Source organism: Manis pentadactyla, chromosome 5, assembly GCF_030020395.1.
Source record: "Manis pentadactyla isolate mManPen7 chromosome 5, mManPen7.hap1, whole genome shotgun sequence".
Lineage (NCBI taxonomy): Eukaryota > Metazoa > Chordata > Mammalia > Pholidota > Manidae > Manis > Manis pentadactyla.
The window spans coordinates 162096925-162123723 of record NC_080023.1 but is presented as its reverse complement, the minus strand read 5'-3'; the positions used below and the strand labels follow the sequence as shown (position 1 = coordinate 162123723).

Sequence of the window (26799 nt, the reverse complement as noted above, 5' to 3'; positions counted from 1 at the left end):
AAGGGAATAGGTGAGGTAAGATGCATTGGGAAAGGGAGTCCGACTAGCTGAATTAATAAACCTTGAAAATCCCTTGGTTCCAAGTCTTCATAGCATCATTAGCACTGGCATTGACATTATTATAGATGTTACAGAAATACAAGTTGTCAAATTTCAAATGCATTTATTTTCCATTGTAGTGTTGGTTTTGTTGACACCAAGTTTACAGTCTGTCTAGCAATGTGTTTAGGGAAAATAGCCATGTCCTTGGCTATCTGGTTTGGGAAACATTCGGCATCTCACAAAAATTACCAGGTGCCCATTCTTAAGAAGCCCGTCTGTGCCAGACAGCAGGTCTCCCAGGCAGCCCATGTCCCAGGTCCTTCCTTCAATAGGACCACGGGTCTCTGCAGACGATGGGGTCTCTGTCCCCATATGTGTTGATGGCGCAGGTGGGAAACACAGAGCTCTGGACACCAACTCCAGCTCTTCCCTTCCTGGGAATCGTGAAGGGCACCATCCAGAGAAGCAAACGCAGGCACCCCTTTCTTCTCCATCTGCAACCCCACCACACCATCATAGGGGTGGTGGTCACTGGAAGGATGTCTCATATCCATGGCACCTGGGACAACTATGAGAAAGAACGTGAGTCTTTAAAGAGAGGGATTCTTCTTAAACAGCTTCCCATTCGCTTGAAGATCCTTACACATTCACAGCCTTCTTCTGCCTACCTCATGCCATCTGGTATGGTTTTGCCTCCATCACACTGGCACCCACAGCCTTCACTCCATCCCAAGTTCCTTGCTCTTACCTAAATGCACGTGGCTTCTCCTGCCTCTGTTCTTGCACTTCAGACGGTTCTTCTTGTCTGATCCCCACCAGACCATCAAGCCTTAGGGTGAAATCCATACACTGAGCACCGCCAGTGCCTACCGGAGTCCTCAGCACCGAGTGGGTGCTCGGTGAACCTGACTCCTCATCACAAAGGTGTGATGCAGAAGGAAAGCAGGCCTATATTTGCCAAGCTCCACACTGAAGCAATGCCAGTGGGGATGTGCTACCTGTCACCTCAAACCCAGGAGAAAAAGCAAGCAGTGATGTTCTTAGGTGCAGTCAAGAAGTTGTGCTAACATCTTACCTAAGCCCTTCTTACTCATGCGGAAACCTACACACTTTCAGTTGGCAATCCTTTCCTGACTGAGAACAGCTGTGCTCATGCTGTCACACAGGAGGAGAGCTCACATCCACACACAGAATCAGTGCCTGAGGGAGGGTGGTGACACGAGAGACAAACAGGATGAAGGAAATATGGACTTTGAAAAGATGAGTTGCAGTATATCAGGAATGTTTGCTAAAGCCTTGCAGGGAGTGAGTGTGGCACAGGCCTGGCGGGTCTGCACTGGTGCCTTGTAATGCCTGAAGACATCTGGGTGAGACACCTCAAATGGTGTGGCTGTCATCTCGTGCATACCACCATCAAGGTGGCCTGGGGCATAGACTGTCCATGTCTTAGGGAGGAAGCTGGAGAGACCAGGCCTTTATGGCTCTGGACAGGATGAACTGGCCCTAAAAGACCAACAGTGTATGCTTGGTATGGCAAGACAGTGGTTTTACTGGTCCAGGGGGAGCAGAGGAATTCCAGTCAACCTCAGCAGGCATCAGGTTGGCTGGCATCCCGGCCTGTCTCAGCCCTTCCTCCAGGCTGGTTAGGATGTCTTGGCCCATCCTTGCCACTCTCAGAACCAAGCTAATAAGGTGGCCAGACTCAGAGAAGGCAGTTAAACAATTCAGTGGGTACAAATATCATTATCAGATATGGAGAATGGCTCTCATATCAAGAAGAGACTTTATGATGGAGATGAAGCATAGGACTCAGGCCTGGAAGAAGCTGGCAGGACGGAAGGCAGAGGTTTGGGCTTCCCTACCTGTGAGGCAGGTCCAGGGGCACTGCTGGATCCAGAGCGTCAGAAGCAGGCCGAAGGTGATCACTGTGTGGAGCCAGAGCTGGAGAGAGCCGCTGAGCGGGTCAGGGCCCTGCCATCTGCTGGGGGCCCAAGACTGCCTCCGATTTCTCCCGGAGCACAGAGAGCCCAAAGGAAACAAACCGTAGGGAAACCGGGTCGCAGGGATACAGCTAACTGGGGCAGGAGCAGATGTGTGGCTCTGACCTGAAGAGACCCAGGGCTATGCGGGCACCCGAGACGCTTTCCAGGTAGCCTACTTCCTGGACAGGGGGTGCCCCCAGTCTCCAGCCTGTCTGGGTTCTCTCTGGTTCTGGGGTCGGCCAGATTGGCCAACACTGCCTGACAAGCCTGGGGGGAGGACGGAGATAGGCCGGGGATAACAGGCAGCCTGGCACTGTGTCTCTGCTCCCTCAATACACGCCCTTGAAATAGAAACAAACCAAGGTTTATGTTCACTGGCTTGTTCGTCTCTTTATTTTTCACATCTGCCACCAGAGCTGTGCCCGGGAAGCAGTGCTTCTCTGTTCTTTCTTCTATCTCCCTGATCAGTTGAGTCCCGACTTACTTCCCGCTGCCCTCCTTAGGCCGGGGAGGCACGGAGGACAGAGGGCCAAACTCCTGTGGCTGATGGTCTGTTCTTCCTCCTTCTTTTTGAAGCAGACGGCAGCCGCGGGGAGCTGTCCCAGCCCACGCTGACGATCCAGACCCACCCCTACCGGGCTTGCGACCCCGTGGAGATGAGCTATCCCCGGGACCAGTTCCAGCCCGCCATCCGGGTGGCTGACCTGCTGCAGCACATCACACAGATGAAGAGAGGCCAGGGCTATGGGTTCAAGGAAGAATATGAGGTAAGAGATCCCCCTGATGGGTGCAGAGGCTTTGTGGGAGCTAAAGCCTTGCTACTTAAAGTGTGGTCCCAGGACCAGCTGCATCAGTGTCACCTGGGAGCTTGTTGGAAATGCACCATCGCAGCACCCACCCAGACCTACTGCATCAGTTTGGAGCCACACCTTCCTTCAATAGGAAGACAGAAAGGCTCAACACCCTTCCCACATGTTGTGGAAAAGCCAGCACATCTCCCCTGCCAGGGATCTCTGGGAGGCCTGCGTGCTCCTGGCCATCTCTCGCCTCATTATCATGCTTCTGCTGCATTCTTAATCCACCCCCACCACACAGTCAGTGTCTCACCTGGTGACTGTTGTCCTCTCCCTGTCTGTACCTTCTCTGTAGGCCTGCACTGGCCGTGTCTGTCCTTCCTCCCCAAAGCATCTCTAATGCAAAGGATTTGTGAGCAGTGGTTGTTACTGAGGTTTGGGGAATAACAGAGGGAATGCAGCAAAGTACAGGAAGCCTGGATACAAGGCCCCCTGAAGGTCTGGTCTCCTGACAGCTCTCTATCCAGTCCCCCTCCCAAAAGTTGTTTTTAGTGTCCTCCAACTTCCCCTTTTTTTTTCTTTTTCCCTGCAGCAATGAAAAGAACCTCCACACTCCCCTTACTTTATTGTGCAGAACAATGGAGCTTTCTTCATCTTGCTCCTTTTTTTCAAACCTTGCCCATTAGGCCTCGCCTCTTCCAAAGAATAAAATAAAATAGAAGGAAGAAGTCATTAAGACGTTTTCCTGAACTAAAGACTGCCTCGTTCCCCAAGAGGCATTTTTCAATCCTCCAGGTCAGAATTCAGGTGCAGCAGCTTTGAAAACAAGCATTTCTTTCTTCACTTTTCCTGTCCTCCCTCTCGCCCTCTCCTCCTTCCTTCCCAGAATATCTTTTAAGCATCTACTGTGTGCCAGGCTCTGAGTTATATGTACTACTTTTTTGTGGATTTTGTTCCCATGCAGCTTGCGCCCCAGATATGCTAGGTTCAGTTCCACTGTATGCAATGAAAACACATTGACTCAGACGACACATTTGGAATTCTTGATAATGAAGACTAAGTTTATCTCTCAGACTGTATTCTGAGAAAGAGCTTACAAAGCAGTGTTTCAGAAACTGTGTGAGGTCATGAAACTGTGCTAAACTGGAGTCTAAGCAGCCAGATTCCAGTACAACAAACTGTGAGATCATTTGCTACCTGAGTTTTAAAATTCTTTACTAATTGAATGAAGCATTTGGATAAGGGGATTTCTAAGGGCCTTTCTGGTCCTAAAATTTTATGAGAGTGTAAAACATGGTGGCAAGGAGCATGTTTGACACGTTCACGAGAACAAAAACGTGTGTGTCAATGGATGTGAGTAATTACCAGGTCAGAAGAACTAATAGTTCATTTAAAATATGGTCTGAGAAAAATAGCACTTTTCATATGCTGTATCTACAAATTTTGGAAGGATGTTGGGATAAGAGTTAAAGGAGATGTCCCATTATCTCCCACCCCTGGGCTTTATTTCCTAGGGGAATGGTTAAATGGTCTCTACTCCTTAATGTGGAGTGTGGGGTACATGTGCCTGCTTATGCACCCTACTAGATCCGACAGTGAGCAAATGCCAGGAGACAGTTATTGTTTGGAAAGGCATATTCAATATCTTTTTTTTATTTTAAATTTTGGTATCATTGATATACAATTACATGAGCAACATTGTACTTACTAGACTACCCCCATTATCAGTTCCCCACCACATACCCCATTACAGTCACTGTCCATCAGCATAGTAAGATGCTATACAGTCACTACTTGTCTTCTCTGTTATACCGCCTTCCCCGTGACCCCCACCCCTCTACATTATGTGTACGAATTGTAATGCCCCTTTTCCCCCCTTATCCCTCCCTTCCTACCCATCCTCCCCAGTCCCTTTTCCTTTGGTAACTGTTAGTCCATTCTTGGGTTCTGTGATTCTGCTGCTGTTTTGTTCCTTTAGTTTTTCTTTGTTCTTATACTCCACATATGAGTGAAATCATTTCATACTTGTCTTTCTCCACCTGGCTTATTTAACTGAGCATAATACCCTCTAGCTCCATCCATGCTGTTGCAAATGGTAGGATTTGTTTTCTTCTTATGGCTGAATAATATTCCATTGTGTATATGTACCACATCTTCTTTATCCATTCATCTACTGATGGGCACTTAGGTTGCTTCCATGTCTTGGCTATTGTAAATAGTCCTGCGATAAACATAGGGGTGCATATATCTGTTTGAAACTGGGATCCTGCATTCATAGACTAAATTCATAGGAGTGGAATTCCTGGGTCAAATGGTATTTCTATTTTGAGTTTTTTGAGGAACCTCCATACTGCTTCCCACAATGGTTGAACTAATTACATTCCCACCAGCAGTGTAGGAGGGTTCCCCTTTCTCCACATCCTCATCAACATATGTTGTTTGTCTTTTGGATAATGGCCATTCCTAACTGGTGTGAGGTGATATCTCATGTGGTTTTAATTTGCATTTCTCTGATGATTAGCAATGTGGATTTCATGTGCCTATTGGCCATCTGAATTTCTTCTTTGGAGAAGTGTCTGTTCAGATCCTCTGCTCATTTTTTAATTGGATTATTTGCTTTTTATTTGTTGAGGTGCATGAGCTCTTTGTGTATTTTGGATGTCAACTCCTTATCAGATCTGTCATTTATGAATATATTCTCCCATACTGTAGGATGCCTTTTTGTTCAACTGGCGGTGTCCTTTGCTGTACAGAAGCTTTTTAGTTTGATATAGTCCCACTTATTCATTTTTGCTTTTGTTTCCCTTGCCTGTGGAGATATGTTCATGAAGAAGTTGTTCGTGTTTATATTGAAGAGAGTTTGCCTATGTTTTCTTCTCAGAGGTTTATGGTTTCATGACTTACATTCAGGTCTTTGATCCATTTTGAGTTTCCTTTTGTGTATGGAGTGAGACAGTAATCCAGTTTCACTCTATTACATGTAGCATGTAGCTGTCCAGTTTTGCCAACAGCAGCTGTTGAAGAGGCTGTCATTTCCCCATTGTATATCCATGGCTCCTTTATGTATTAATTGACCATATATGCTAGGGTTAATATCTAGACAATCTATCCTGTTCCACTGGTCTGTGGGTCTGTTCTTGTGCCAGTACCAAATTGTATTGATTACTGTGGCTTTGTAGTAGAGCTTGAAGTTGGGAAGCATGATACCCCCTGCTTTACCCTTCTCTCTCAGGATTACTTTGGCTATTGGGGGTCTTTTGTGGTTCCATATGAATTTTAGAACTATTTGTTCCAGTTCATTGAAGAATGCTGTTGGTACTTTGATAGGGATTGCATTGACTCTGTAGATTGCTTTAGGCAGGATGGCCATTTTAACAATATTAATTCTTCCTAGCCAAGAGCATGGGATGAATTTCCATTTATTAGTGTCTCTTTAATTTCTCTTAAGAGTGTCTTATAGTTTTCAGGATAAAGGTCTTTTACTTCCTTGGTTAGGTTTATTCCTAGGTATTTTATTCTTTTTGATGCAATTGTGAATGGAATTGTTTTCCTGATTTCTCTTTCTGCTAGTTCATCATTAGTGTATAGGAATGCAACAGATTTCTGTGTATTAATTTTGTATCCTGCAACTTTGCTGAATTCAGATATTAGATCTAATAGTTTTGGAATGGATTCTTTAGGGTTTTTTATGTACAATATCATGTCATCTGCAAACAGTGACAGTTTAACTTCTTTACCAATCTGGATGCCCTTTATTTCTTTGTGTTGTCTGATTGCCATGGTGAGGACCTCCAGAACTATGTTGAATAAAAGTGGTGAGACTTCTTCCTGATCTTAAAGGAAAGGCTTTCAGCTTCTCACTCTTAAGTATAACGTTGGCTGTGGGTTTGTCATATATGGCCTTTTTTATGTTGAGGCACTTGCCCTCTATACCCATTTTGTTGAGAGTTTTTATCATGAATGGATGTTGAATTTTGCTGAATGCTTTTTCAGCATCTACGGAGATGATCATGTGGTTTTTGTCACTCGTTTTGTTGATGTGGTGAACGATGTTGATGGATTTTTGAGTGTTGTGCCATCCTTGGATACCTAGGATGAATCCCACTTGATCATGGCATATGATCCTCTTGATGTATTTTTTAATTTGGTTTGCTAATATTTTGTTGAGTATTTTTGAATCTATGTTCATCAAGGATATTGGTCTGTAGTTTTCTTTTTTTGTGGTATCTGCCTGGTTTTGGTATTAGAGTGATGCTGGCTTCATAGAATGAGTTTGGAAGTATTCCCTCCTCTTCTATTTTTTGGAAACTTTAAGGAGAATGGGTATTGTGTCTTCTCTAAATGTCTGATAAAATTCAGTGGTGAATCCTTCTGGTCCAGGGATTTGTCCTTGGGTACTTTTTGATTACCAATTCAATTTTATTGCTGGTAATTGGTCTGTTTAGATTTTCTGTTTCTTCCTGGGTCAGCCTTGGAAGGTTGTATTTTTCTAGAAAGTTGTCCATTTCTTCTAGGTTATCCAGTTTCTTAGCATATAGTTTTTCATAATATTGTCTAATAATTCTTTGTATTTCTGTGGTGTCTGTCATGATTTTTCTGTTCTCATTTCTGATTCTGTTTATGTGTGGTAGATTCTCTTTTTTTCTTAATAAGTCTGTCTAGGAGTTTATCTATTTTGTTTACTTTCTCTAAGAATGAGCTCTTGATTTCATTAATTTTTTCTATTGTTTTATTCTTCTCAATTTTATTTATTTATTCTCTGATCTTTATTATGTCTCTCCTTGTGCTGACTTTGGGCCTCATTTGTTCTTCTTTTTCCAGTTTCAATAATAGTGAATTTAGACTATTCATTTGGGATTGTTCTTCCTTCTTCAAATTGGCCTGGATTGCTATATGTTTCCTCTTATAACTGCCTTCACTGCATCCCACAGAAGTTGGGGCATTGTTCTGTTGTTTTCATTTGTCTCCATATATTGCTTGATCTCTGTTTTAATTTGGTAATTGATCCATTGATTATTTAGGAGCATGTTGTTAGGCCTCCATGTATTTGTGACCCTTTTTGTTTTCTTTGTACAATTTATTTCTAGTTTTATACCTTTGTGGTCTGAGAAGTTGGTTGGTAGAATTTCAATCTTCTTAAATTTACTGAGGCTCTTTTTGTGGCCTAGTATACACTCTATTCTGGAAAATGTTCCATGTGCACTGAGAAGAATGTGTATTCTGCTGCGTTTGGGTATAGAGTCCTGTAGATGTCTGTTAGGTTCATCTGTTCTAGTGTGTTGTTCAGTGCCTCTGTGTCCTTACTTATTTTCTGTCTGGTGGATCTGTCCTTTGGGGTGAGTGGTGTGTTGAAGTCTCCTAAAATGAATTCATTGCATTCTATTTCCTCCTTTAATTCTGTTGGTATTTGTTTTACATATGTCAGTGCTCCAGTGTTCAGTACATAGATATTTATAATGGTTATATCCTCTTGTTGGACTGACCCCTTTATCATTATGTAATGTCCTTCTTTGTCTCTTGTTACTTTATTTTGAAGTCTATTTTGTCTGATACAAGTACTACAACACCTGCTTTTTTCTACCTATTGTTTGCATGAAATATCTTTTTCCATCCCTTCACTTTAAGTCTGTGTATGTCTTTGGGTTTGAGGTGAGTCTCTTGTAGGAAGCATATAGATGGGTCATGCTTTTTTATCCATTCTATTACTCTGTATCTTTTGATTGGTGCATTCCATCCATTTACATTTAGGGTGATTATCAATAGATACATACTTATTGCCATTGTAGGCTTTCGATTTGTGCAAAGGCTCAAGGTTCAAGGGCAGCTTCTTTGCTATCCAACCATCTAACTTATCTCACTTATTATACTATCATAAACACTGTCTGATGATTCTTTATTTCTCTCCCTTCTTTTTCTTCCTCCTCCACTCTATATGTTAGGTGTTTATTCTTTACTCTTTGTGTTTCCCTTGACTGATTTTGTGGATAGCTGATTTTATTTTGTATTTAGTTAGCATTTGGTTGGTCTACTTTTTTTGCTGTGGTTTTATTTTCCCTGGTGACAGCTATTTAGCCTTAGGCATACTTCCATCTAGAACAGTCCCTTTAAAATACATTGTAGAGATGGTTTGTGGGAGATAAATCCTCTCAGTTTTTGCTTATCTGGGAATTATTTAATCCCTCCTTCAAATTTAAATGATAATCTTGCTGGATACAGTATTCTTGGTTCAAGGCCCTTCTGTTTCATTGTATTGAATATATCATGCCATTCCCATCTGGCCTGTAAGGTTTCTGTTGAGAAGTCTGATGATAGCCTGATGGGTTTTCCTTTGTAGGTGATCTTTTTTATTCTCTGGCTGTTTTTCATACCTTGTCTTTGATCTTTGCCATTTTAATAATATATCTTGGTGTTGTCCTCCTTGGGTCCCTTGTGTTTGGAGATCTGTGGACTTCCATGGTCTGAGAGACTATTTCCTTCCCCAGATTGGGGAAGTTTTCAGCAATTATTTCTTCAAAGACATTTTCTATCCCTTTTTATTTCTCTTCTTCTTCTGGTAACCCTATAATGTGAATATTGCTCCATTTGGATTGGTCACACAGTTCTCTCAATATTCTTTCACTCCTAGAGATACTTTTATCTCTCTCTATGTCAGCTTTTCTGTATTCCTGTTCTCTGATTTCTATTCCATTAACAGTCTCTTGCACCTCATCCAGTCTGCTCTTAAATCCTTCCATTGTTTGTTTCCTTTCTGTTATCTCCCTCCTGAATTCATCCCTTAGCTCTTGAATATTTCTCTGTAGCTCCATCAGCATGCTTATGACTTTTATTTTGAATCCTTTTTCAGGAAGATTGGTGATTTCAGTCTCACCAACCCCTCTCTCTGGTGTTTAGGGGATTTGGGGCTGAACAAGGTTCTTCTGCCTTTTCATGGCTATGGGAGTGGTCTCCAGAGAGTGGCACTTGTGTCAGCTGGGACAACAAAGTCCCTTCCTTCTATCCGGTCACCTTGCCTGTCTCTGCTGTCTGTGCCAGTTAACTGCACACAGGAAGCTGCCTCTGGGTTAATCCCCTAGGCTGATGTATGTGGGGCAGCCCTCAGGATGGCCTGGGGTGCTGGCCTGGATCACAGCCAGCAGCGCTTGTGTCTGCTGCAAGGGGAAGGCCCCTTTGTGTCTCCCAGTCTCTGTGCCCATCTCATCTGTCTGTGCTGGCCAACCACACACAGGGAGAAGCCTCTGGGTTAATCCCTTGAGCCTGGGGCACTAGCAGGGGTTGCAGGTGAGCAGCACATGTTCTTCCATGAAAACAGAGCCTCTTTGTGCCTTCCAGACTCTGTGCCTGTGTCCATTGTCTGTGCCTTTCAACCACGCACAGGGAGCAGCCTCTAGGTTAATCCCCTTAGTTGCCATGGGCGGGGCAGCCCTTGGGATGGCCTAGGGCACTGGCAGGAGTTGCAGGCAAGTGGCGCGTGTTCTGCTGCAAGAACAGAGCCCCTTCATGCCTTCTGGACTCTGTGCCCATCTCCTCTGTCTGTGCCAGTCAACCACATGCAGGGAGCAGCCTCTGGATCTGGGCCAGTTAGCCACACACTGGGAGAAGCCTCTCTGTTAAGCTGTGTGGTTGCTGTAAGCGGGGCTGCTCTCTGGCTGTTCTGCTGCAATGGCAGATCAGCTGGTTTGCTTGCAGTACTGGTGGGGTGCAGGAGAAGGAACAGCAGGCTGCTTATTGCCATGAGGGGCCTCAGAGCTGCATTGCAAACCAAGGGGTTAGAGCACCTGAAGTTCCTTAAACTTCCCAGCATGCTGGGCTGAGTATGCCAGGACGATTTTGTCCACCTGTTAAACCCTCGTCACTTTAAGACTTTTAAAGCACCTGCTTTTCTTTTTTTAATTTTTTTTAATTTTGTTATTTTGTTATCATTAATCTACAATTACATGAAGAACATTATGTTTACTAGGCTCTCCCCTACCCCAAGGCCACCCCACAAACCCCATTACAGTCACTCTCCATCAGCATAGTAAGATGTTGTAGAAACAATACTTCTCTTCTCTGTGTTGCACAGCCCTCCCCTTTCCCCCACCCCCCACATTATATATGCTAATCATAATACCCCCTTTCTTCTTCCCCGCCCTTATCCCTCCCTACCCTCCCATTCTCCCCAGTCTCTTTCCCTTTGGTAAATGTTAGTCCATTCCTGGGTTCCGTGATTCTGCTGCTGTTTTGTTCCTTCAGTTTTTCTTTTGTTCTTACACTCTGAAATCATTTGGTATTTGTCTTTCTCCACTTGGCTTATTTCACTGAGCATAATACCCTCTAGCTCCATCCATGTTGTTGCAAATTATAGGATTTGTTTTCTTCTTATGGCTGAATAATATTCCATTGTGTATATGTACCACATCTACTTTATCCATTCATCTACTGATGGACACTTAGGTTGCTTCCAATTCTTGGCTATTGTAAATAGTGCAGTGATACACATAGGGGTGCATCTGTCTTTTTCAAACTTGAGTGCTGCATTCTTAGGGTAAATTCCTAGGAGTGGAATTCCTGGGTCAAATGGTAAGTCTATTTTGAGCATTTTGAGGAACCTCCATACTGCTTTCCACAATGGTTAAACTAATTTACATTCCCACCAGCAATGTACGAGGGTTCTCCATTCTCAACAACCTCGCCAACATTTGTTGATGTTTGTCTTTTGGATGGCAACCATCCTTACTGCTGTGAGGTAATATCTCATTGTGGTTTTAATTTGCATTTCTCTGATAACTAGCGATGTGGAGCATCTTTTCATGTGCCTGTTGGCCATCTGAATTTCTTCTTTGGAGAACTGTCTGTTCAGCTCCTCTGCCCATTTTTTAATTGGATTATTTGCTTTTTGCTTGTTGAGGTGCGTGAGCTCTTTATATATTTTGGATGTCAAGCCTTTATCGGATCTATCATTTACAAATATATTCTCCCATACTGTAGGGTACCTTTTTGTTCTATTGATGGTGTCCTTTACTGTACAGAAGCTTTTCAGCTTGATATAGTCCCACTTGTTCATTTTTGCTTTTGTTTTCCTTGCCCGGGGAGATATGTTCATGAAGAAGTCGCTCATGTTTATGTCCAAGAGATTTTTGCCTATGTTTTTTTCTAAGAAGTTTATGGTTTCATGACTTACATTCAGGTCTTTGATCCATTTTGAATTTACATTTGTGTATGGGGTTAGACAGTGATCCAGTTTCATTCTCTTACATGTAGCTGTCCAGTTTTGCCAGCACCATCTGTTGAAGAGATTGTCATTTCGCCATTGTATGTCCATGGCTCCTTTATCAAATATTAATTGACCATATATGTTTGGGTTAATGTCTGGAGTCTCTAATCTGTTCCACTGGTCTGTGGCTCTGTTATTCTGCCAGTACCAAATTATCTTGATTACTATGGCTTTGTAGTAGAGCTAGAAGTTGGGGAGTGAGATTCCCCCCACTTTATTCTTCTTTCTCAGGATTGCTTTGGCTATCCGGGGTCTTTGGTGTTTCCATATGAATTTTTGAACTATTTGTTCCAGTTTGTTGAAGAATGCTGTTGGTAATTTGATGGGGATTGCATCGAATCTGTATATTGCTTTGGGCAGGATGGCCATTTTGATGATATTAATTCTTCCTAGCCAGGAGTATGGGATGAGTTTCCATTTGTTAGTGTCCTCTTTAATTTCTCTTAAGAGTGTCTTATAGTTTTCAGGGTATAGGTCTTTCACTTCTTTGGTTAGATTTATTCCTAGATATTTTATTCTTTTTGATGCAATTGTGAATGGAGTTGTTTTCCTGATTTCTCTTTCTATTGGTTCATTGTTAGTGTATAGGAAAGCCACAGATTTCTGTGTGTTAATTTTGTATCCTGCAACTTTGTTGTATTCCGATATCAGTTCTAGTAGTTTTGGGGTGGAGTCTTTAGGGTTTTTTATGTACAATATCATGTCATCTGCAAATAGTGACAGTTTTACTTCTTCTTTACCAATCTGGATTCCTTGTATTTCTTGTTTTGTCTGATTGCCGTGGCTAGGACCTCCAGTACTATGTTAAATAACAGTGGGGAGAGTGGGCATCCCTGTCTAGTTCCCGATCTCAGAGGAAAAGCTTTCAGCTTCTTGCTGTTCAGTATGATGTTGGCTGTGGGTTTTTCATATATGGCCTTTACTATGTTGAGGTACTTGCCCTCTATACCCATTTTGCTAAGAGTTTTTATCATGAATGGATGTTGAATTTTGTAGAATGCCTTTTCAGCATCTATGGAGACGATCATGTGGTTTTTGTCTTTCATTTTGTTGATGTGGTGGATGATGTTGATGGATTTTCGAATGTTGTACCATCCTTGCATCCCTGGGATGAATCCCACTTGTCGTGGTGTATGATCCTTTTGATATATTTTTGAATTCGGTTTGCTAATATTTTGTTGAGTATTTTTGCATCTACGTTCATCAGGGATATTGGTCTGTAATTTTCTTTTTTGGTGGGGTCTTTTTTGCCTGGTTTTGGTATTAGGGTGATGATGAATGAGTTTGGGAGTATTCCCTCCTCTTCTATTTTTTGGAAAACTTTAAGGAGAATGGGTATTATATCTTCTCTGTATGTCTGATAAAATTCTGAGGTAAATCCATCTGGCCCAGGGGTTTTGTTCTTGGGTAGTTTTTTTTATTACCGCTTCAATTTCTTTGCTGGTAATTGGTCTATTCAGATTTTCTGTTTCTTTCTGGGTCAGTCTTGGAAGGTTGTATTTTTTTAGGAAGTTGTCCATTTCTTCTAGGTTTTCCAGCTTCTTAGTATATAGGTTTTCATAGTAGTCTCTAATAATTCTTTGTATTTCTGTTGGGTCCGTCATGATGCTTCCTTTCTCTTTTCTGATTCTGTTGATGTGTGTTGATTCTCTTTTTCTCTTAATAAATCTGGCTAGAGGCTTATCTATTTTGTTTATTTTCTCGAAGAACCAGCTCTTGGTTTCATTGATTTTTTCCATTGTTTTATTCTCCTCAATTTTATTTATTTCTTCTCTGATCTTTATTATGTCCCTCCTTCTGCTGACTTTAGGCCTCATTTGTTCTTCTTTTTCCAATTTTGATAATTGTGACATTAGGCTATTCATTTGGGTTTGTTCTTCCTTCTTTAAATATGCCTGGATTGCTATATACTTTCCTCTTAAGACTGCTTTCGTTGTGTCCCACAGAAGTTGGGGCTTTGTGTTGTTGTTGTCATTTATTTCCATATATTGCTGGTTCTCCATTTTAATTTGCTCATTGATCCATTGACTATTTAGAAACGTGTTGTTAAGCCTCCATGTGTTTGTGAGCCTTTTTGCTTTCTTTGTACAATTTATTTCTAGTTTTATACCTTTGTGGTCTGAAAAGTTGGTTGGTAGAATTTCAATCTTTTTGAATTTAGTGAGGCTCTTTTTGTGGCCTAGTATGTGGTCTATTCTGGAGAATGTTCCATGTGCACTTGAGAAGAATGTGTATCCTGTTGTTTTTGGATGTAGAGTTCTATAGATGTCTATTAGGTCCATCTGTTCTAGTGTGTTGTTCAGTGCCTCTGTGTCCTTACTTATTTTCTGTCTGGTGGATCTGTCCTTTGGAGTGAATGGTGTGTTGAAGTCTCCTAAAATGAATGCATTACATTCTATTTCCTTCTTTAGTTCTTTTAGTATTTGTTTCACATATGCTGGTGCTCCTGTGTTGGGTGCATATATATTTAGAATGGTTATATCCTCTTGTTGGACTGAGCCCTTTATCATTATGTAATGTCCTTCTTTATCTCTTGTTACTTTCTTTGTTTTGAAGTCTATTTTGTCTGATACTAGTACTGCAGCACCTGCTTTTTTCTCCCTATTGTTTGCATGAAATATCTTTTACCATCCTTTGACTTTTAGTCTGTGCATGTCTTTGGGTTTGAGGTGAGTCTCTTGTAAGCAGCACATAGATGGGTCTTGTTTTTTTATCCATTCAGTGACTCTATGTCTTTTGATTGGTGCATTCAGTGTATTTACATTTAGGGTGATTATCGATAGGTATGTACTTATTGCCATTTCAGGCTTTAGATTCGTGGTTACCAAAGGTTCCAGGTTACTTTCCTTACTATCTAAGAGTCTAACTTAACTCACTTAGTATGCTGTTACAAACACAATCTAAAGGTTCTTTTCTATTTCTCCTCCTTTTTCTTCCTCCTTCATTCTTTATATATTAGGTATCAAATTCTGTACTTTTTGTCTATCCCTTGATTGATTTTGGGGATATTTAATTTAATTTTGCATTTGCCTCACAATCAGCTGCTCCACCCTCCCTACTGTGGTTTTACTACCTCTGGTGACAGCTGTCCAACCCTAGGAACACTTCCATCTGTAGTAGTCCCTCCAAAATAGACTGCAGAGATGGTTTGTGGGAGATAAACTCTCTCAGCTTTTGCTTATCTGGAAATTGTTTAATCCCTCCTTCAAATTTAAATGATAATCTCGACGGATAAAGTAATCTTGGTTCCAGGCCCTTCTGCTTCATGGCATTAAATACATCATGCCACTCCCTTCTGGCCTGTGAGGTTTCTGCTGAGAAGTCTGTCGTTAGCCTGATGGGCTTTCCTTTGTATGTGATCTTATTTCTGCCTCTGGCTGCTTTTAACAGTCTGTCCTTATCCTTGATCTTTCCCATTTTAATTACTATGTGTCTTGCTGTTGTCTTCCTTGGGTCCCTTGTGTTGGGAGATCTGTGGATCTCCATGGCCTGAGAGACTATCTCCTTCCCCAGATTGGGGACGTTTTCAGCAACTACCTCCTCAAAGACACTTTCTATCCCTTTTTCTCCCTCTTCTTCTGGTATCCCTATAATGCGAATATTGTTCCGCTTGGATTGGTCACACAGTTCTCTCAATATTCTTTCATTTTTAGAGATCCTTTTTTCTCTCTGTGCCTCAGCTTCTCTGTATTCCTCTTCTCTAGTTTCTATTTCATTTATTGTCTCCTCCACCATATCCAACCTGCTTTTAATACCCTCCATCGTGTTCTTTAACGATTGGATCTCTGACCTGAATTCATTCCTGAGTTCTTGGATATCTTTCCTTACCTCCATTAGAATGTTGCTGATTTTTATTTTGAACTCCCTTTCAGGAAGAGTCACTAGTTCCATATCACTTAAATCTTTCTCAGGAGTTGTATTAACAATTTTACTCTGGACAAGGTTCCTTTGGTGTTTCATGTTTGTATATGGCACCCTCTAGTGTCCAGAAGCTCTATTCTGGAGCTGCTCAGCCCCTGAAGCAATGTTGGGGGTCACAGGGGAGTGGTACTGGTGCTTGGGGGGAGGAAAGAAGTGTTCCCCGCCTCCTGGCTGCTGTGCCTGTCTCCACTGCCTGAGCCAGTGGGCTGGTCACACAGGTATGTTTTTGTCCCAGAGCAGCCAGATATGGATCCCTGCTTTTCACAAGCAGCCGGAATCCCAGTCTCCCCAGGAACTCTGCCTGTATTAACTTTCCAACCCGGTAGTCATGCGAGTCTCATGAAAGCATCATGAAATGTAGGTTTGTGCTCCCAGAGGGAGTTAGGTATTTAGCAGTCCCAAGCCTTCTGCTCCCTCCCTGCTCCGTTTCTCTTCCTCCCACCAGTGAGCTGGGGTGGGGGAGGGGCTCAGGTCCCGCTGAGCCACAGCTCTTGTACTGTTACCCCATTTGCTGAGGTCTGCTCTTTTCTCCCGGTGTGTGCAGTCTGACGCCGTCCTCTTTCCTGTTGCTCTCTCAGGATTAGTTGCGCCAATTAAATTTTCTAATTGTATCCAGTTTTAGGAGGAAGCCTCTGTCTCTCCTCTCACACAGCCATCTTTAATCCAATCTCCAGCACCTGCTTTTCTTTTTCCCAGGGCGTCTGTCTGGGGAAGCTGTTCACAATCTTAGTCTCAGATTTTGCTTTTCCGCTCCTCTAATATCCAGAGCACCATGCAATGTGTGTCTGTGCTCCCAGGGCAGATTACTAGCACTGGTTATTTAGCAGTCTTGTGCTTCCACTCCCTCCCCACTCTGCTTCTTTTCCTCCCACCAGTGAGCTGGGGTGCAGGGAGTGCTTCGGTCCCGCCAGTCATGGCTTTGTATTTTACCCTTTCCTTGAGACATTGGTTTCTCACAGATATAGCCTGGCTGGTGTACTGTATCTTCTGGTCACTCTTTTAGGAATAGTTGTATTTGCTATATTTTCAAAATATGTATGGTTTGGGGATGAGATTTCCACCAACCTAATCATGCCGCCATCTTTTCCTCCTCCCATATACAATATCTTGATGGTTTAATAAGTCTTTAGTCATAACATTTAATTTATTTTAAAATTTCAAACAGCATCGAGACTTATTAGAAAGGAGGACAAATATAATCAAAGCCTGCGAAACACTGTTCTAAGAACTTGACGTATAAAATTTGAAGACAAAAATACGAATACATTTTTCCACTTTGGTGCATTTCCTTCCAGAATGATATCTCTTTTTTTAAAGCAACCATCCTTGTGTAGTGGGATTGAGGTTGATTTTTAAAATTTATTTTGTGCCTTTTGCATTTTCCAGTTTTTGTAGCATGGGCATGAACTCTTTTTATGAAAGAGTGCCATCATTTTGAACTCAACGGCAAATATTTCTAACTAGCCTAGTCTAGTTAGTTCAGATTATATTTATCAGTTAGCTGGAATGCTTCATTCTGGTTGACAGCATTTCCTGATTTACTGGAGGTTAATCAGAAAATGTTACTTAATAGGAGTCTTTCCATGGTACACCAGCTCCCTTTCCTAGACTATAGCTGAGCATTGCTTTGATCATCAAGGCTCCTGTGATGTCTGAAAGCTATATGCTGCACCTAAGAGTAACAGATCTGCTCAAAGACTGTGTCCTGTTGTAGACATTAGAATCCTCAGCCTCCAGTCCTACTCTCAAACAGGCCCTATGCTCTGTTTGTGGCCTGTCACTCCTGCTCATTTTTTTTCCTACAAATGAGTGGGTTTGACAAGTTGACATAGAAGGGACCTCTCAGCTATAGCAAGCTGAGCCTCCTAAAATTCAACTCAGTCATATCATCGCTTCCATATTTGTTCAATAAATATTTAATAAGAATTTGCTATTCCTAAGGATTGTTCTAGATGTTTGAGATTCAACAGTGAACAAAATGAGCAAAGATCCATGCCCTCGGGAAGCTTGTGGTCTAGCAGGAGAAATAAGAAATAAATAATAGACTTAAGAATAAGTTATTTTACATAACTTACTTAATGTACTATGTTAGTAAATAATGTAGTATGTTAAACAATGATACTTATGGTTTGCTGTGTTATAAACTATCCCCGAGTCCTAGCAATGTAAAACAGCCAAATTATTTTGCTCATTAAATCTGTGGGTCAGGAATTTGGACAGGGAACTACAGGGTCTGTCTCTGCTCCATGACTGAGCCTCATGGAATCTTAACTTTAAGATGTTTGAGTACTCTCCATAGGCCAGGCATTGTACTAGGCTCTGGGAACTGTGGAGATGAGATTTAGAGAACTTAAAGCCTATTCCTAGAGACAGCCATATAAACTGATCACTTCAATATCCTGGCAAAAATGTCACAATCAGGGTATACTCAGTATTGTAGGATTAAGGGTAGGGTTAGAGTTAGGGTGGGGTGCATTAAGCCTAGCCTGAGAATGGATGGCCAATGGCTTTCTGGAAGACATAAGTCCTAAATCAAAGCTTGAAAAACAAGAAAAGGCAAATGAAATCAAGGAAGGGTGTTCTGGGCAGAAGGACTAGAACAAGCTATGCCATGGAGGTAGAGCATAGTGGGTTGCACACACATGGTGTGTATAGCAGGTTGAGTTAGGAGAACCAGAAGAAGTTTGGTGCATAAACTATGTTTGGCACATAAAGCATGGAGAGAGGTGGGTCTGAAATTGTCAGTAAGAGTGGGCCTGGGGTAGGAGGCAAGAGGATATTTGTCAGGTTAAGGAGTTGAAATTTTATTCCAGGAGCCATGGGGAGCCATTGAAGGGAGCAGCGTGTTTTAAATTGAATTAGCATTTTAGATGTGACTAGCTCACATAGATCAGAGCAGGGAGACCAGAGGCAGGTAGGCGTCTGGGACAGTAATTCAAGGAAAAGATGGAATTGCTCGAACTAGAAGACTGGCCAAGAGCCCAGCCAAGCCCACACACATTCTCTCATGCAGAGCCATAAAATCAGCTCATTCTCTTGGCTTGGAAACTTGAGGCTCTCAATATATATTTTAAGTTCAATGACTTGTAGCAATGAATTAACTGTCCTGAATTGAGAGTCAAATATACCTGGAGTCAAGTCCTGTCTTTTTCATTAAGTATCTGGGTGACTTTGGGCAGGTCACCCCCCTTCTTTGGGCCTCCATTTCCATTTTTATGCAGTGAGGGCCAGGCAGTTGGTCAAAGTGACCGAAAGAGCACTTACGCCCATTGAGAATTAACTGTGCAGGCCAGCTGGCTGTCCCTCCTACCAAGAGTCCCACTGGACCTCACTCTCAGGGCTGCCACCTCCATAGTTACATCTCAGGTCCTAGCAACCATGATTAACCAGGGGCCCTGGGCTCCTAAGAATCAAGGAAGTCTAAGGCGAATTAACTGCATCTGCCATACAAATCTGAGTCCTAGAGATTTTTGGTCTTGACCACATAACTAGAATTACCTAGGGAAGTTTTAAAAACACCAATGCCCAGTCTATCCTTTAGAGCAATGAAGTCAGAATCCCTAGGGTTGGGATCTAGAGACCTGTATTTTCTAAGCTGCCCAGGTGACTATAATGGTTGAGAGACATTGGTGGAAGGAGACCTGCGGAGCCCCCAGATCATGCCTCACTTGTGCTCCCAGAACCATTACCTCGCCTACTCTACCTGCTGCCCAGCATATCTGATGCCCTGGAGGCATGTGATGAGCCCTCAAATCTATGGGACACAGCCACCTTAGAGCAAACAGGACTCTGCACATGATCTTGGACTGCAGAGTCTTCCCTCCTCATAGCCTACTTCTCCCAGCCCAAATTCTCCCACCTTCCCCAGTTACAAAACAAAAACCTTAGCATGCCAGCAAATGCTAAGAAATGTTGGTTGGAGAATGGGGCTGTCTGTCACCCCACCATCATCATGGTCAGATGAGGTGCAGGCTTGGGGAAGTGGAGGGACGACAGGAAGAGGTGACTTTGTGATGGAGAGAGGAAAGGGAAGCATGTTTGCCCCAGTCCAATCCAGGCAGTTTGTCATCATAATGAATGATGAGCCCAGTAGGGTGACCAGAAAGTATCTGGTTATTAGAGCCCCATTAGGACTATTTACAGCAACAGGGAACAGCTGTGAGGAAGATGATGCAGCCTCATGAAGAACAAACATTTGCTCATTTTCCAGCTTTCAGACACACCATGAGCATAACTTTTGTGAGGTGAGGCATGTGCTACCATCTTTTGCTTAGTCATCGCTGGGCGACGGCGGGCAGGAAGACTCCTGATAGGATGTAACCATAGATCTGGATACCACAGGTCACCCAGGTGCTCCCCTCTCTGCTCACAGCTCCCTGAGAGAGGCAGAGAAGAACTGCTTCTCCCACAACTTTGTCTCTTCTCAGTTGGTGACATAGGTCACAGAACATCCCATTGCAAGTGACCCCTGAGAGATTCTGGGCCAGCTCCTCAGTTTGCAAATGAGGAGGATTCTGGGTTGGGGCATGGGGAATTAATGGCAGATGCCCGACTCATGAATGGAAAACGATGGTTGTTCTCCAGCCCTGGGAACTCATGATGACTAAAATAGGAAGACTTTGACTCCACATGCTCATTTCACTCCACTCCCTGTGAATTAAAATCAGGAGAAAATGGGCCATTCCCAGGGGGTGGCCAAAATAACCCATTAGTTTCAAACTTGAAAATTCTTCAAGCAAGAAAGAGCTCATGTAGGAGAGATAATTAACTCAGTCTTCCTTTGAGCTTATTTTTATTGTTCCACTTATAATTCTGTTTGTAACCCAGCAAATAGTTTCTACATTTAATATGGGAACCCTCCCCAACCAGTGAACAATTTCCAGGTGGTACCATAAAAAAATCCCTTGACTGAGAGTTAAGACCTGGTTCTCTGTCTGCTCCTGACATGCTGGGTGGTCTAGGACTCCCATCTCTGGTTCCCCATCTCATCTTCTGTAAATGTTTAATGACATAGCATGGACTTCTGAAGCCTGCTAGTATATCTTTCTACCTCATTTGGGAAGAAACACCTATTGAGCACCTCATGGGTACCTTACACAGGTTTGGGGCATTGGAGATAGAAAACCAAATAAAGAAAATAAAGACCCTCCATTAAAGGAAGCTCATGGTCTTCTGACATCATGTAATTACAGACAGTACTCCAGTTAAAATGCTTTGTAGACATGAGGGTAAAGGCAGTCCAGGGTGTACATGGGTTTTGTTGTTGATTTTTGCTTTCTGCCAGTTATTATTGCCAAGATCAGTCAGAAGCTTCACAAAAGATGAAACACAGAAGGTGAACTGAAGAGAAGCAGAAGGTTGGGCAGAGGAAAAACATGTCTGACAGAGGGAACCACATGTTCCAGGGCTTGGAAAGATGAAAGAACTGAAATGTTGCAAGCCAGCTCTTCGAAGGAAAACAAAGAAGCCTGCCTATGAAAAGAGAAATAAAAATGAAATGAGTTGGGGGAGATAAATAGTAATTTTACACCCCTTGCACAGTTTTCCTGAACAGAGTTAACAAGGTAATAGTCATAGCCTTCAACAGTCTGACCCTTAACTCCAGCTGACTTTGAGGTTAGAGGAGAGCCATTGACCCAAAGACAGCCACCCAGAAGTTCATGTATGAAGATAGAGACGTTGTGCAGAGGGAACAGAAGTTTGCAGCCTAGAATCAATGCAGGGTCTCCCAGATCACAGTCTCAGAGCTCGGAGGAACAGAGGTACCCTGGGGTGAGTTTCCCCATTAAACTATAAGTTTCTTGAAGGTAGGGCAGGATCTTACTCATTTCTCTTCTCTGAAGCATCTGGAAAATAGTTTGTAAATACCAAATATTAGTTGAATTGCAAAAGGCTAGTGAAAAGCTTTGTGATTAAGATTAGTTCTATCAAGAAAAAAAAAGACCTTATTTCTTAAAGAAACACACCAACACAGAAAGACCCTCACATCTGTTGGCTGTCCCTAAAGGTCCCCTGGGTGGCTGCCTTTACTTTTTAGATTACATCCTCCCAGGAATTTGTTCTTTCCATTTACTTTACTGCCTGGAGCAGTGGTTCTCAAATTGTGATGTGTGGCAGAACCACCTGGGGAGTTGGTGGGACACTGAGACACAGGCTCATTGGCACAGGACAGGACCCAGGCCTCTGCATTTTACCAAATTCTCTAGGAATTTGGATCCCTACCAAAGTGTGTCATTTAAAAGAGACCTTATAGCTTTTAATGGGGCCATTTCAAAGGTGTTTTGTGATGCACAGGCACACAGTCAACTATTCTGCCTTGATCAAGGCTCCTGTCACAGACAAATACCCGCATCTTGCTGCCACCTGATTTTCTACTTAGCTTCTCCAGCAGATCTCATAAATTATCATCTATTTAGTGACATGGTGTGCAATAATATTTGCTCTCCTGATGCCACTTTGAGTAGACGTCATTAGTCATCTGCTCCTGCCTTCACTGTCCACATTTATAATCCCTAAGGCATGTACTTTTTCAGCACAGAAGGAGGTATTTGTTGCAAGCTTGGCCTCCATCAGGGCCATCCCTAACTCATACAGCACCTTAAAGTGAAACAGCTGAAGTACATCTGTCTCAAGATACTTGACTGTGACCTTCCCAAAAATGTTCATAATACATACAGAAATCTATCATTTCTGCCAGGTGCAAGATGCTCCTCTTGTGCTGTGCACCACCCGTACAGCTATCCATTGCAGCCTTATCAACCACTAACTGGCCACAGACTTCAGTAAATGTGGGTATTTACCAAACTCAGGACCACAATTCAGACCAGACCTTAGGTTTCCAATAGCTCATGGAATTCTTTCTCACTCCATGAATACTGAGGGTGAGCAACTTGTCCCAGTTTGCCCAGGATGACCCCAGTTTTAAAACAAAAGTTCTAGATCCTGGGAACCCCTCTGGTCTGAGGCAAACCACGTGGCTGTTGCAGGGAGGCCCCATCTTTGGTCTGTGACAATAAGCTGGATGTCTTTGATAAAAGGGAGGGAAAAAAGTAAATTCTAAGAGTGGGAGGCCAAAGGGGCTCAAAGGCATATTCTTGGAAAAGAGTGGGATGGAAAAGTTTCTGAACACCTATTATGTGCCAGACATTGTGTTAGGTGCCTCTATGAATTACCTCAGGTAATTGCTAATCAACACAAACTTCTGTATTTTTTTTCATTTTGTAATTTACATGTTGCAAACTTAATGTTTCTGGGGGGGGGAGGGTGAAGAGTTCTATGAGTTTTAACAAATATGTGGAATCATGTAAACACCAACATGATCAGGATACTAAGAGTTCCATCAGCAGAAAATTCCTCGTGCTGCGCCTGTGTAGCCAAATCCTTCTCCCACCCCTCACCTGAAGGAGATATTACTGATGTAAAATTCAGGAAAGTTCACTGAGACTTGCAGTGGTAGAATCATGTGCAGTAAAAATATACAAACACTCTGGTCTGTCTGCCTTTTGCAAAGCCCTGCCTTTTCCCTGATTCAAATGCAGTCAGTGGGCAAGAGGTATTTCTTGACAAGATAGATGAATGAAAAAAATGACACCTCCTTGGTGGAGACCCTCTGGAATCTTCCCTGTGCCTTGAGAGTGCAGTGGTGGGAAGGGGTGCAGGGAAATCCTGGTGGGCTGGACTGCTGATGGAGGAAGCAGGCCCTCCACTGTGCCCTGAAGCATCAGCCAGGAACTGCCTGATCAGCATTCCCTGGGCCCAGTTTGCTGCACCCCAGGGCATAGCATATCCAACTATCTCCAGGGGTACAAAGGGAGTGACTGGTGTGCCATAGCTGACACAATCTATTGAGGATAGTGGGTCAACGGGTAAGCAAAGTAGATCAGGACGCTCTCCACCTTGCATTGGAGGTGAGCTGCTCTTGGAAGCTCTGTGTTCTGATGTCTCACTGTTTTGTGCACAACTTAAAGAGGCTTAGGTACAAAAAAGAGTGTCCAAAGAAGGATGCAAGCTTCAGAAAGGACCCTCATATCTCCATAGGGCAAAACCCACAGGTAGGAGAAGGAACCAGCCAGGCAGACATCAGGGACAATTCTGATTGTCTAAGGGAGGAGACTGAGGTAGGTTGCAGTCTAGGGACAGACTCAGCCCAGTAGGCAGAAGCAGCCTGTGATTTGTAGCCATGTGGTCTGAGCCCCCACTGGCCCTGGGGTCCTCAGGTCTGTGGCTGGGAGGGAGGGTGGGCGGGAGGGTGGCTATGGGTTACAACTACAGGGCCCGTTAGTCTGGGGCAGGCACCAGATGATAATTTTATCCTAAAGTCTAGGAAGCCTGTCAAAGTATGAACAGACAGCTCAAGAGACAAGAGCTCTTAGCCACTTATCACGATGCTGGTACTAGCTCAGCCTCCCCACCTTAAAAAATGTCCAAAGCATCCCCATTGGCTCAGAATAAAACTCCCATTCTTGGCTGTGGTCCACAAGCCCTCCACAGCACCAGCCCCACCCCATCCACATAATTCTCTCAGCGCCACTGGGCCCCCCTTCAAGTTCTAGAGCACACCAAGCTCATTGCATTCAGGGCTGTGCACTCACTGTTCCCTCAGCCTGGAACAGTCTTCTCCCAGCTCTTACCATGGCTGCCTTCTGCTCATCACTGAGTTTTCAGCTCAAATGTGTCCACAAGAGACCAGCAGGAACACACAGGCTGAACAAGCTGGTGTAGGAACTGCGCGGCATCTCAGGAAGGGGCTGTTAGAAGGGACTCTTCAGATGTGGGCTGTCTTAGGTGATTTGGGGCTCTGCCCTGGATTGGACACTATTCTTAGGTCCAGGTGGCAAGATGGGGCACCCTAGTGGATCTTAACTTTAAGAGGGTGGCACGAGATAAAGGCTAAAGCTGTAACTGGCAAAGAGGCAGCCATTGTCACTCGTATTACCCAGGATAGGGGGAGGTCTGGTCATATAATTTTTTGGCTTGGACAATGTTCCTATCTTTGTGTGTAGATATGACTACAGGGTGGTTGTGTTTGTGCCGTGCTCCATCCTGATCTCAAGGTAGCCTCACCTGGTGTTGGCATTTTGTGTAATTGTTTATGTTCAACAGGAAAGCACCAAGGTCCCACAGTGAGTGCCAGCCAGCTCCTGAAAGTCAGGGGTCAATTTCTCCTTCTCCAGTGTCACCTTTTCTAAGAATCCCACCCAATCTACCCTTCCAAAGCAGTCCGTGTCCCTTGTCACTATCTATCGCAGCACCCTGTTATAGCACTGGTTGTAAACGATAATTATCTTATTTGTTTATTGCCTGCACCTTCCCACAACTAGGACATAAAGTTCATGTGGTCTTGTCTGCCATGTCTGTTGCTATTTTTAGGACCTGCACATGGCCAAGCCCCCAGATGGTCACTGTGGAAGGCAGGAAGAGAGGGAGGGAGGGAAGGAGAGAGGGAGGGAGACAGGTTTCACTTAATATGTATTCTTGGGCAAGACATTTCCTGTTTCTGGATCTCACTTTGCTGATCTGTAAAATGCGGCAATCATTTTTCAAAAGATCCTTCCAGATCTGACTTCTGAGGATTCTGTGACTATCACAGCTCAGACCTCCAGGGATGAGGACATCCCCAGATGCATCTTTTAGGACTAAAAAAAAAAAAAATGATTGCCTTAGAAAAGCCACACTACTGAAGAGTAGGAAACATTTCCACACTCAGAGAAGAGTGTAAAAATAGAGCTCAACACTCCGAGGAGAAGAGGCTGAGAAAAGGAAAGCGAAGATTGATAATGGAGGAATATAATGAGGTGGCAATTTTGATTTCAAAAGAATGTGATTAGCTCCTAATGACTGCCACCATTCTCTGGTCAATCTACTGTAACTAGCCACTAATGTAAAAATAATGCCCCTCGGCTGGCTCGCTTTGAAGATGAAGATGAGTCTCCCTTTCATACTTTTACCCCTTCATAGTTTTTTCCTTCAGGAGATTATCCCTTATTAGATTGCAGCTCCCTAAAAAGGGAAATGGGTGTGTGATCAAAGTCTGCCAATTAGGGGCCATTATCACACACTCCTGGACAGCTCTGTTAGGCCCACTTCCTCTGCCTTTGTCAGCATGGGTGCAGCCCCCAGGCTCATACCTTCTCCTTCGGCCCCCACCAGGGGGCACAGAGGCCCCAGGGCCATGGCAGGGCCCGCATGGTTTTCCGCAGAGAAGTGCCACTCATCACAATGGCTTTAAGATTTTTCTAAGGATACCTGCATTCTGGGTACACCCTGAAGGGCGTGGTCTGGATATCGAGAGGACTCCCAGACTGTGCTACGTAAGGACTCTGGGGATGAGCAGAGGGCTTCCCCACATCTCTGCAGTGTCTTCATACAGAGGGTGCTTATTCTGTGGGGCCCCAAGGAGCAGGACAAAGGACATGGAGGCAGAGAAACAAAAAACTGTCCAGTGGCTCAGTCCAAAAGTGAGTCAGGAAGCTGTATGGGGTAGTGACCTCTCTGTGACAGAGGGTATCCAGGTAGCAGATGCTAGGAAGCAGCTTATCAGCTTCCTGGAAGGCCACCGGGGAAGGTTCTCAAGGTCACTTCCACCTCAGATTCCAGGATCTTTGCCTCCTGTGTGCACAGAAGCCGCCTCACCCACTGATTTTTTACATCTGTCTGTACATTCATTCATTTATTCAAAAGAGGTGATTCGAGCACATGTGAGGAACAAAGCCAGTATTGGGTTCTGGAGACACAGACATGAATGAGATGCCACCTTTCCCTGGAAGCCTATCACCAAGCTGGAAGACAAGACATTGAAATTATTAGA

At 43.4% G+C, this 26799-nt stretch overlaps 1 protein-coding gene across 16 annotated transcripts in view; it reads left to right on the top strand.

Annotated features, from left to right (window-relative positions):
• PTPRT (protein tyrosine phosphatase receptor type T) overlaps positions 1–26799 on the top strand; it is a 1028419-nt gene that overhangs the window by 935241 nt on the left and 66379 nt on the right. For 12 of the 16 annotated variants that reach the window (XM_036902260.2, XM_036902256.2, XM_036902251.2 and 9 more), the window contains one exon: positions 2601–2791. In XM_036902260.2, coding sequence (XP_036758155.2) covers positions 2601–2791 — 191 coding nt within the window. The remainder of the gene's footprint in view (positions 1–2600; positions 2792–26799) is intronic. The other 4 variants (XM_036902259.2, XM_057503004.1, XM_057503005.1 and 1 more) reach the window with 1 other exon arrangement.